This window comes from Helobdella robusta (assembly GCF_000326865.2).
Source record: "Helobdella robusta unplaced genomic scaffold HELROscaffold_20, whole genome shotgun sequence".
NCBI lineage: Eukaryota > Metazoa > Annelida > Clitellata > Rhynchobdellida > Glossiphoniidae > Helobdella > Helobdella robusta.
This window is the reverse complement of record NW_008704084.1, coordinates 2343130-2355832: the sequence shown is the minus strand read 5'-3', so window position 1 is coordinate 2355832 and position 12703 is coordinate 2343130. Positions and strand designations below refer to the sequence as shown.

Below are 12703 nucleotides of genomic sequence, written 5' to 3'. Positions count from 1 at the left end.
AAATCTTCAAATAATATTAAGCGCTGATACTTTTGCAGATATTGATGGCATGGAATTATTAGATGAATTGCTTGCATTGTATAAATTAATTGATCAAAAAACGTCACCATTAAAAGTACTGGAGTTTATTTTAAAAAACAACAATTTCACCCCAAATATTTCTATTGCTTTACGAATTCTGTTAACACAGCCAGTATCAGTTGCATCTGGTCTGTAGAGCGTAGTTTTTCAGAACTGGAATTAATTAAAGATTACTTAAGATCTACTGTCACAAAATCGTGTGGCAAGTCTTTTTTTAATTTCCCCATAGAATGTGATATTGTTAAACAATTAGATTTTACTGAGTTATTGAAGGCGTTTGCATCTGAAAAGAATAGGAAAGTAAACTTTATTCACTAAGTCATGTTGAAATATGCCCATTTTTTATGTATTTTGCTTGCTTTTTGTGTTTGTGCTGTTTGGATTTAATGTTTTGCAAAAATAGAATTTGTACGTCACTCTTAGTTTTACTTTAAGATATTAAAAATTTTTTAATATATTAGTGCTTTTTAGTTATTGTCTCTTTATTGCCTCGGGCGGCAAAATACCTTGAGCCGGCGCTGTTGACTGATAAACTATTAAACAAATTGATTGATTCATTATTCTTCCCTTCCCATCATAAAATCATTGGGAGCAAGAGCAGCCACGACGTCTTAAAACTGGTGCAGGGGACCTCCTAATGATGCAGAAGCTTAATAACAGTATGACGCACGCGTTTTTGGACCAGGTACACATTTTTTTTATTGATACCACCAAATGTTATCGTACATTAATATCAAAACTCTTCGCAGATGAATCTGGTAAAAAAACTCATCATAGAGCTACATTAAAACTTGTAGATTTTTATCAGATCAATAAATTATATTTATTAATGATGAATATTAAAAAACTTGTCTCGGAACAAATCTCGAACCTCCTTAGCTCCGCAACAAAATTTTAACCCCACCCCTCGGAGCGTTGCGTAAAGTTCTAACGACTGCTAAATCCGCCATAGCTTCAATTGATCCTTTTGTCAGGAGCTCAGTTCCTCCTTCACCAACTATTCTCCATCACTGACTATTTATTGAACATACTGCAAATCGCGGAAATGGCGTTTTAGAAAAAGCCGATTGATTGGTCTGTATCACGGTCGGTCTGTTCCAGCGTTTCCTGTCTTCGCCGAGTTTTAAAATCGCAGAACTCGTCTAATAACATCAATACTCATTTAAAAACACTTTTCTTCAAATTTATTATTGCATTCCACATATTGAAAATAATTTTTTACAAAAACATAATTAAAAAATCAATCAAAGAGGATACAGAGCAGAGGTATCTAACCTTTCTAGAAAAATACATTGTCTCAGCACTTTTAATTACATGAAAATACAATAAATATATGACTATATACAAACACAGTGAATAGCATCAGTGAATGAAACTCATTTCTTATCCCCGTGTGTTTCGGCAACAGGCTCTTTTGATATCGTTTCTTCAGGTGGCGTGGTTTCTTCTTGTGTTGATGTTGTTCGATAAATTATTGGATTAATCCAGGAAGCAAATTTTTCTTTTGGACTTCTTGACAAGTTGAACAAATTCGAAGGTGGTCCCGAGTTTCTTCTTTCTTCATCCTTCACTCTCACAGACCTCGTCTCCGAACTAGCACGGACCATGTTCTGGCACGATTCCGCTACAGCACTTCTCGCTTCAATTTTCGAATCTAGTGATCCAACTTTGTTTGCTTTTTCCAAGTCTCTGTGAGCCGACGAGAGAGCGGATGACGATGATAACGATTCTTTTAGACAACTTTTTTTTGCTTCATTAAGTAATTTTGATTCACTGGGATTGTTATAATCGAAAACCGTACTTCCACTTTTTGTTGACTGGAAATCCGTTACACCCCCGCTACATTGCGGCTGTTCGAGCTTTTTATTCTGCTGCATTGACCTTTGCTTGGCTTCTTTGGCCATCGATAGGAACATCTTTTTTTTACTCTCCGGTGTAGACATGACTAAATTTAAATTGTCGTTTGTGTTGCTGCTGCTAGATAACAAAGTTTTTGCAAGTTGTTGCTGCCTGGCGATGCTGTCTGTTAGTTTAGCCTTCAACCTTCTGGCTCGTCTTTCATGTTCCTGCTCGGATGCTACTGAATTGAAAGCTGGTACTTTATCGACAGACGCAAATATGGACTGCTTGATGGATGGTGGTGATTTGTTGTTCGTGTTAACACTCTGAGGGTCATCTGTTTCGAAGTTGTCACATTAGTCAGATGATGAAAACAACATTCCTCTACATTATTATACTTGAAAATATTAGTTCAAACTTAACCATCAATTTCTCTTGTCTTTCTCCTGTGGGCCTGTCCAGGAAAATGAGGTGATCCAAGCAATGAGGGTGATGATGAAGATGACGGAGCAAGGTTCATGCGAGTGATTGACGAAAGAGTTGAACCAGCGTACATGGAGTCCACCAGATGAGCGGGCATGTCGAGCACCTTAGCAATCATCTGCATCTTCTTCTGTCGGGCCTTCAATCGCCCTTTCGTTAATCGTTGTCTAGTTCAATTTAAAATTATATTTTTCTATACAATGGTTACCGAAAAATAAATGCAACTTTTTAGTGTAGAATAAAATATGATAAAATCTAAATAAGAAAAAGGTTTAAAAACCTGGCAGCCATGCATCTGATGTGATCATCAAACAGAAACTTAGCGGAGAGGATTGGGAGAGGTCTAGTTCTGACGTTTGTATTACTGGATGGTTTGTGGATGGTGACCTGCAGACATCTGCTGTCCTCCTTGTCACTCGTCACTTCTGTGTCCTGCTCCATCGGTTAAAAATATAAATTAATTAACGTAAAACATCTCATTCAGAAATTAATTCTGTGAGAACATCAGGGTTACAAGGAAAACACAGTTGTAAGGAACCTGCCAACGCCACATCATCTATCACCATTAACATCCACGTAAATTATAATTCACAAGAAATCCAAGTAAAACAAAAATAAGATTAGTAACATCCTGATAACCTGAAGGAACCCAGTGAACCTCACAAGACCCCATCCCAATTTTTTTGAGTCTGGTTCAACAAGGATCAGTTGTAGTGTGTCAATCACGAGAAATCTTCTTTCCTTTTTGCTAAATGATCAAGTACTCAGTATTATTAAAATAGTAAATTATTAAAAGATGTCATTTCATTAAAAAACCAGCCGACCGATTTGTAATAATCTGCGGAAGATGCACATTGCAATGTAACAGCTAGATTCTGCATATTAGTCATACCATCCAATGTACATCATCTCCACTATTTACCAAAGAAATCGGTGCCCACCATTCAATGGTCATCTCTCGAAACGCGATAGCGATAATTTGTATTAAATTTCAAAAACATTTGAAAGTAGAACAAACCTCTCATTGTGGATGACAGTGCATGCAATCAGATCACTGTTGTCTTGAAAATTTAAAACATTGCCAATCATATGATCGATGGAGAGATAGAACGATGGATGATTGCACGTATAGATAGATTGAAACAGTTAGAATTAACAAATAACACATTTTTTATTAAAGATTTTATAAACATAAACAATGAGTTTCAATTAATTTAAAAAGAAATAAACGCTTCAAATATAAAGAAAAAGAAAGTTTCGGTTAAGCTCTTACTCAGGTCAAGAACATCATCGAAATGAACGCACTCGTTCTCCTTGGTGAGAGGCAGTGAAGTGTCCTCTTCACGTCTCAAGTAATACGAGAGGCTCCTCACTAGGAAGAAGAATCTTATGGCCTTGTGGGGGTCAAATTATAAAATAATGACCTTCATTAGGAAAACTTACTGTGCAGAAGAAAACTGTTCCCAACGGAATGCAAACACAGTTGGCGCGTTACTCAAAACTTCCATCACGATATTTAGTTCCTCTAGTTTTAAGAGCTTATTAATTCATTTCTCATGTTGTAAATAAATTTCAAGTGAAGCATCATTGTCATCATCATCAAAATCATCGTCATCATCATGATCATAATCATCGTCATCCTCATCATCATAATCATCATCATCGTCATCATAATCATCAACGAACCCGTCGAGCTCTTTCAACCTCTCCACAGGGAAGTCTCTTGCAGAAATCGATGCCGGTGAGTGGGGTGCCGATGGGGGGGAGGAGGATGCAGGCGTCCATCATCAGGTGGTCCACGTTCAGAGGGTGCGTCTGACAGGTCGTCAAAGAAGGTTCAGCGGTCATTTCAATTACTCCCACCCATTATTATCATGGCCCGATGTTCGTTTAACAAAAAATATTATAACGAGTGTGTTAAAACATCGTGCCAGAATATTGAAAGATGCTAACTGTCAGCTCCCTGTGCTCGTCTTCAAACATGTCCAGAAATATCTCCTCGCTCTGCATTTGAAAATTATCATCTGCTCATTAAATTGTCCAGCTATCGGAATAAATGAAGCAAATAAGAAAAGAAAAACAACGCATTGAAATGTGCAATGAAAGTGAGTAATACGTATCAATACCTTTTGCCATACCTTGTAGAAGTTCCTGAGCATGAGTGTCGATCCTTCCTTGATTCCCTCAACGGCTGCTATGTACTCGTCATCCAAGCCGCTGACGCACATGACCTTCAACAACATGATGCTCAACTCCAAGGTCACCAGTCGTATCTTGCTCGCTGGTTGTGTTTTATAATAAAACTTTGTGTCAACTGCAGTTAATAACATAATATGAGGATTAGCTGGATTGGAAAAGTTAGGTTCAGGAATTCGGTGACCAGACACCTCATCATACGAGGCATTTCATCATTGCAACATTTCAACATTATAGCAATTCATCATTATAGTATTTCATCACCAATGTGATCTCCTGACCACAACATCTTATGTGATTTTAAGATTACAGGAAAACTGATCTTGCAAAGAAATTTCTTATAAGATTATGGTTTGATACACCCCGGTGCCCAGCAGCAGTGCCCTCATTCTTAGCTATGGTAATTAATCTAGAGAATTAATTTTAATTTAAAAGTTAGTTTAAATGCTTTTGTCACTGTGGCGCATTTTCTCACAGGGTAAATTGGTAAGTAGTTAGGGTTAGGGTTAAAGTCAAGAAAAACAAAAACAAAAAATTTAAAAATGAAAATGTTATCAAATTTCATAGTTTATAGAAGAAATATTATTAAACAGAAAAATAAATAAATGCATCGATAATGGATGTAAATAAATAAACTTTACCATTATACTTTCATACTTGTAAGATTAAATATTATTTTTTTCATAAAATCATCCACACATCAAAAAAAATAAAAATTGGTAAAAAGTTTCAAAAAAAATAGCACGATTCGCTTTCATCCATTTATCCAATTCATTGTGATTTTCCTTCACGTACGGTTTAAATGCACTTTATGCAACGATGAAATGTTATGGTGATGAAATACTATAATGATCAATTGCTATAACGCTGAAATGTGCAATGACGAATTGCTATAATGGTGAAATGTTGCGGTGATGAAATATTTCGTGTAATAAGATGTCAGGGAACCAAGGAATTCGGATGAAGTGAGATCGAGTTTATCCAAAATGTGTTAAATTTAACAGTTATAAAAACAAATAAACCAATAACTAAACAAGTTAATGATCCCAAGCGTCTTTAACAAAAAGAATTTTTTTGGCAATTTCAGCATTTGTATTGTGTTGTTTAAACGTTTTTAAAATTTCAGAAATGAAACATCACAGCTGCTATAAATATTTTAAAATCAATTCTCTCTATGTTTTTGTTGTGTTACAATGTTATCAGTTTATCTGACGCTTTATGCTCAATATTATCATATTATAATATATTACATCTTTTTTAAACACATCATGCCTCCGTGCTTTTTAAGTTTGTACAAATGCTGAAACATTTAAGTCATAACCTCGTGCAATGTTGAAAACAATGGAGGAATGAAAATAAAATAAATTATGCAAACCATTCTGGCAAGACAGAGACATTATGTTGATAAGATGTTGTATCACAACCACGTTGAAACTCTGGAACACCTGGAAAACAAATAACCAACAAGAAACTGCCATGAATCAATCTTTCTTCACACAGGGTGCACTTTTTCTATCGTTCAGTGATGCAGTTACAACACATTACAATATCACTCGACTGTTGACTAAAACCACAGTGATGTTTCAATGCCTTAATTTGTGAAACTTGAGCGCTTTTATTTAATAACCTAAATAACCTAGAATTATTCTTAAATTAAAAGACAAATGTGAACTATTAACGTGAGCATTTTTATTGTATACCCTGCTGAAATGTTAAAATGGAGTTTTTAATAGTCGTTAAACATAGTCGAGTCATACTAACAGCTGATGTAGATTCCTGCAAAGGTATTTGAATGGAATCCAACATATTCTGGTCCACACCTACGTTACCAATATATTTTTTAAATTTATTCAATTATTTCCTATATAATTTTTAATAGATCTAATCGGATATGCAAAAATAGACATAAGGAAACCATGACCATGAGATGAGTAAGCAAAACATTTCATCTCTGATCAATACAACAAGACAGAATGAAGAGCAGACCTGTATTCAACTTGAGAGAGTAGATGAGGCAGAGAGCCAGGAGTGCTTGGTAGTCATCTCTCGAGCAGCGCAGTGAGGAAAGTATCATCGTCAGGTATGGTCTGGTTTAAATGGTAACAAACAAATTATCGCATTCAATTACATATCTACGCTACGTACAGAGATGAACATCGAATGACGAAAAAATGGTGGAAACACGTGAATACCTTGCAGGAATCTTTAATGGCTGGAGCGTTATGGAAGAGTTGTTGATGCATCTCATCAGCTTCTCTTCGTCAGTGGAGTTGGTGTCTGTGATGACTTCGTTGGATTTCATCTTTGACCCACACGCTGTGCATGTGTATGGTTAATCAGCAGATAAAAAAAATGTTAAAGACATCCAGCATTTAGTTTTGTGTAAACTACATATATACAACGAAATAAAAAAAACCCTGGTTGTCTGCAGTTGTTGAATTAAGAGTTTTGTCATCGTCATCCTTCTTTTTCAAGATTTCCTGCTGTCGCAATGATGTAATAATATTTTGTAATCAATATGATGTATAATACTTTGTGATATTAATATGATGTAATAATGTTTTGTAATTATCATGATGAAATAATATTCTGTGATATTACTAAAAAGAAATATTAAAAAGCTATTATCATTGACTAGTGATTGAAGTTTATCCCACTAAACATTAGCTTCCCTTACAATAGTTGTTACAATCATCCATGCTGTACTGCACTCACAAGCATGTTAATTTTCATTCCAATCGTCATCAACATCAGCCACACCACTTTTTGTTTTTTATTTGCTTTTTTTTCAAGATTTGTATTCGATATTTTAGTTGGATAGAACATTCTGATATAGGCTTATGGGTTTTATGACCCACACTCATAAATTTTATGCTGCCTTATGTTATGTTATCTAACCAAACAGAATTTGAATAACCATCTTCACAACCAGCAGAAACTTACTGTGAAGCCATCGTCAATGTCCTTCATGAATATGATGCGGACCAACTCAGTGACCAACGGACCGTGATGAATTATCAGGAAAAGCTGTGAATCAATTCATTTCCGAGGCATTAAACGTAAAAATTTGAATCATTAAATGCAAATGAAGGGAATGGTAATGACATATACAGCAAAAATATATCTGACAGAATGTTTAACAAATTAATGAAAACAAATTCTCCTGATCAAAATCTGAATAATTTGAACGAAAAAAAAAAAAAAATCATCTATTCAGATAAATGATACAAAATTTAGCAGGAACTAACTTGTGAGATAAGAAAGAGAGAAACTATACAGTTGTCCTGTAACAAAATTTAATAATATCAGTCATTTCCAGCTTTCACTGAATTTACTAACTACAAGCAGCCCCATCGCCCTCGTGTGGTGGTACATTATGATCACACGTCATCATCCTCCTAATGTTGTTGTGACTTGTTACACCATGCATTGCTATTAAAAATCCAACTAACCATTTGTAACACTGATAACTGACAATCAACAAATAACTAAAAATATCAGCAACTATTAATATGAAATGCCAACGACAACAACAACCAACAAAAAACTATCCGCAACAACATATTCTTTAATTTAGTTACTTATTGTAAGTAAGTGAATTTGTTATTTTTAATTTGTAATATTTTAAACTTTTAAATAACCAAAATTTGCAATTTGTCATAACATCAACAACAACGTCATCAACAACACCTGAATGACATCACTGGCGGTATCACTTGAAGTCTTCTTAGCAGCAAATCTGCTGTGCGCAGCAGCAGCAGCGTTGAATGCTTCATCGTCGTGACCGGGTAGGAGTGAATGGATGTAGAGAGGGATGAAGAGCTGGTTGAGGAGATGTTCTGTGAGTACCTCGTTGAGGGCTTCTATCTCGAGGCATAGGATGTCGTTGATGTAGTGCAGGTGGTCCAGGTGTTCTGCAATCAGATCAGATAACTTACCCTTGCTGTTATGGCTGGTGGTGGAGGCGGGGGTCGGGCAAGTTCGTAATTACGGTTAGTTGATTATTTATAGTTAATCTTAATTCATTATCTTAAAGTCAGATTACTGACTGATGTGATGTATATGTTACTATTGTGGTATATAAATAAATAAATGATGGCATACAATTTAAGAAAATCGGCGTCAATAAACTCATGTAAGCGTGATGTCAAGAAGCTATTAAAGTCTGCGTTTATGTTTCATTGACTGAAATCATATACTTGTTTTTCTTTTGCACTTCAGTACGAATGTTATAGACTATCAAGATATGTATGTTTGTTTTAGTTAAGGTAGTCTGCACAAGATTCTTCCTTAATGTTATTACCTGATTTCTTTTAAATTAACTAGAAATGGAAAAAAATTAATCTGTAAATTTCATTTCAGAATCTAAAGACTCAATTGTTGGTGAGTTGGCGAAATGTTGGAAACGATAAAAAATCAACTAGAAAGTTACCAGGTGTCAAAACCAGCTCTATAACTGATTTGGAAGAAATTTTGTATACATTAAAATTAATTTAATAAAAAAATTTCTTAGAAATTTAAATTACCACAAACATTGAGTGAATTAAATTTTTAGTCTATTTTGAATAAAATTAACATTAAATTATCAAAAACAAAACATGCTTTTCTATAACAGTCAAAGAATCATACCCCAAAAACAATATCCAAAACTATCCTGAAATTAGTTAAACAATTCTAAATTCGTAATAACTGAAAGTTTCAAAGTCGTTGGAGTTATTATTGTTGACAAACTTAACTTTGGAATACATACTGAGCTTATTAGTGGCAAATATCTATTTCTTTGAGAATATTTTTCAGAGTTAAACCTTTTTTTTAGATAATAATGCAAAAAAACTGCTATATATTTATATAGTTTACCCTCAGCTATTTTACTGTAACTTAATATGGGGATGTACTAAAAAGACGACAGTTCAAAGATTATATACGGGACAAAAACAATCCATTAAAACATTATGTTCAAATGATTATTATGATCATAATATGAATGAAGATATTTATCTACATCCCATGCTTAGTTACTAAATAACAGAAATCATGTGCCAACTTCACTTGAAACAGACGAAACCATCCTCAAACAAATCATGAAAAAAAAACGTTGCAACGATCCATCACACTGATAGAATTACACTTAGATATACTGCATCAACTGCAAGACCTCACAATCAGATGATTCAATTAAGACGTCCCAATCTCAAAATAGCTGAGATTTTGCAGTGACTGGTCCTGTGTTCTGGAAGAGTCTGCCTAAGAAATATTCACGAGGTGCCTGCATTTGCATTTTTATTTCTCGAAGATATTTTTCTACATCTCATTCTTACTATACCAGATGGTCCTGGGTATGACATAAAACTGCATCCACGCTGCCTTGCGTGCTTTTGAGCGAAAGGCTAGGCCCACCGCTTATAACTGGTGGTTGTCGTCAGGATGGGTGTCCGGATGTAAAAACTTTTCCCCAAATTATTCTTATGCCATCACAAAGAAAAACAACGGCCCCTAGTCCCCAGCAGGCCTTAATTGGTCAAGGGGTGCCAAGAATCCCTGGGAAGTATGCAATAGCGGAGGGATGTTGCAGAAAAATTCAGAATGGCCCCTCTATGGTACTTAGACTTGGAACGCTCAACGTTGGATGACTGACTGGCCGCAGCATGAAAATCGCAGAAATGCTCGAGCGTAGAAGGATTGACATCAGCTGCGCTTCAGGAAACCCGATGGAAATCGAATGGTGTCTGTCATGTCAACTCAGACAAAGAAAATATAAACTATTCTGGAATGGTCAAAAGACGGCCAAAAATGGTGTTGAAATTTTTGTCAGAGAACCGCTAGCACAAGTTGTATGGATATTAAAAGGATTAGTTCACGTCTCATGTGGATCAAGCTTCGCATAGAAAAGCAAACATTGATTATTTTTTCTGCATACGCACCACAGACAGGCGAATCAGAAGAGATGAAAAATGACTTCTGGACTGCATTCTCTGACACCATCTCAACAATACCAAAATCTGAAACAATCCTGATTGGAGGCGATCTCAATGGCCACGTTGGAGAGAAAACAGATGGTTTTGATAACGTACATGGCGGTTTTGGCTATGGAAAACGGAATGAAGATGGCAACCGCATCCTTGAGTTTGCTGAAAGTCACGAGTTTTGTTTACTGAACACATATTTTAGAAAGAGGTTAGAACATCTCATAACATACAAAAGTGGACCATCAGCCACGAAAATTGATTTCTTCGCTGTCAAGCAACAACATCGAAGGCTATTCAAAAACGTCAAAGTTATACCTGGCGAATCATGTGTCGCCCAACATAGACTTCTTGTGGCAGACCTGGTTGTCGAACTGTCAAAACATAAATCTAAACAAATGCCTCGGAGAATCAAAACGTGGAAGCTGAAAAACAATATTCATCGAGAAAAATTTCAACAGATTGTCGCCACACAGTTAGACCACCAATCGCAAGCCAGTACAGATTGGAGTACATACAAAACCGTTTTAATGAACGCTGCAACTACAGTTTGTGGGAAAACTGGTACAAAACGTCAGCATGAACGTGACACTTGGTGGTGGAATGACAGTGAACAAAATTCAATAGCTGAAAAGAAAGTTGCATACAAGCAGTGGCAAAAATCAAAGTCTGTAGATGACCATAAAATTTTCCGTGAGAAGAACAACTATGCAAGACGTCAAGTTGCACTGGCACGGACAGATTAGTGAAGAGAGTGGCTCGCTAAAAGCAAAGGTGAACAAATGAAATCTCTGTATCGTATAGCAAAACAAGCAAAGCGTACGAAAAAAGACATAGTTGGTGCCTCATGTATCAAAAACGACAAAAATGAGATGGTTCTTGAACAAGATGAGATCAAGCTACAGTGGAGAGAATACTTCAACCGTCTGTTAAACGAAACAAATCCCATCAATGTTAACTTTGACGCTCTACCCATCGAAGGTCCGATTCCAGACATCACTATAGAGGAGCTTACAGAAGCTCTAAAAGCTATGAAGGATGGAAGGCAGCAGGGCCCTCTGGACTCACAAATGACATTATCAAAGCATCTGGTACTGCAGGTATCCAAACGTTACTACAACTTTGCCGTGAAATCTGGAGAAATTGCTCAATGCCGACTGAATGGAACTATAGCATGACAGTCCCGCTATACAAAGGCAAAGGTGATCCATTGAACTGAAGATTAACGTCGTGCATCACAATCGGAAATTATCAATTTGGTTTTCTAGCGGGGAAATCAACAATTGATGCAAATCACATCCTTCGGCAACTGCAAGAGAAGTACCTCGCAAAGCATCAACAACTATCACATATTTTTGTAGACCTTGAAAAAGCATTTGATCGAGTTCCCCGTGAAGCAATCAGGTGGAGTCTACGTCGACAACTCATTCCAGAATATCTTTTTCGACTTGTGATGGAAATGTATACGAATACTAAGACTCTTGTCAGCACAACGGTTGGAAACACAGATGCATTTGACATCGGCGTTGGAGTTCACCAAGGCTCGATTCTCAGTCCACTTTTATTTATAATTGTGATGGAAGAAATCACAAAACCGATACGCACTGGTGACATTTGGAATCTAGTATATGCTGATGATATCGTTTTAACAGCCACGTCTGAGCAGGATACAGCACAGATGTTTGAAGATTGGAACACCAGACTGGCCGAACATTGATTCAAAGTCAACATCAGCAAAACCATAGCAATGAACACTAGTGAACCCATCCAACCCACAGCTACTGGACGATGGCCCTGTTCAGTTTGTAAAGCTGGTGTAGGTAACAATTCAATCAAGTGTCAGCAGTGTAACCAGTGGTGTCACAAACGTTGTTCAAAAATAATTGGTACTTTATCTAAAGTGTCCAATTTTGTTTGTCCTGCTTGCATCAATCCAAAACAACAAATTCAAAAAGCCCTTTTTTTGAAGCCATTAAAATAGAGAAAATCACATCGTTTCAATATCTAGGGGATGTTCTGGATTGTACTGGAACAGCTGAAGCTGCCGTTCGAGCACGCATACGTGCAGCCTGGAATAAATGGCATCTCCTTGTCTCTATATTGATGCGGCGTGACATCCCACTACCACTACGATCAAGACT

General features: G+C 36.3%; 1 protein-coding gene across 1 annotated transcript in view; it reads right to left on the bottom strand.

Annotated features, from left to right (window-relative positions):
- Window positions 1–1457: 1457 nt before the first annotated feature.
- The window catches only part of HELRODRAFT_191365 (hypothetical protein), a gene marked incomplete at both ends in the record, with an annotated part of 16645 nt that continues 5399 nt past the window's right edge, over window positions 1458–12703 (bottom strand). The window contains 20 exons of the mRNA XM_009018111.1: window positions 1458–2257; window positions 2344–2570; window positions 2684–2835; window positions 3043–3151; window positions 3422–3464; window positions 3677–3797; window positions 4090–4218; window positions 4357–4407; window positions 4542–4684; window positions 5975–6044; window positions 6361–6419; window positions 6586–6686; window positions 6792–6917; window positions 7018–7082; window positions 7543–7626; window positions 7848–7883; window positions 8290–8551; window positions 9918–10005; window positions 10235–10293; window positions 10593–10727. Of these exons, the coding sequence (XP_009016359.1) occupies window positions 1458–2257; window positions 2344–2570; window positions 2684–2835; window positions 3043–3151; window positions 3422–3464; window positions 3677–3797; window positions 4090–4218; window positions 4357–4407; window positions 4542–4684; window positions 5975–6044; window positions 6361–6419; window positions 6586–6686; window positions 6792–6917; window positions 7018–7082; window positions 7543–7626; window positions 7848–7883; window positions 8290–8551; window positions 9918–10005; window positions 10235–10293; window positions 10593–10727 (2860 nt within the window). The remainder of the gene's footprint in view (window positions 2258–2343; window positions 2571–2683; window positions 2836–3042; window positions 3152–3421; window positions 3465–3676; window positions 3798–4089; window positions 4219–4356; window positions 4408–4541; window positions 4685–5974; window positions 6045–6360; window positions 6420–6585; window positions 6687–6791; window positions 6918–7017; window positions 7083–7542; window positions 7627–7847; window positions 7884–8289; window positions 8552–9917; window positions 10006–10234; window positions 10294–10592; window positions 10728–12703) is intronic.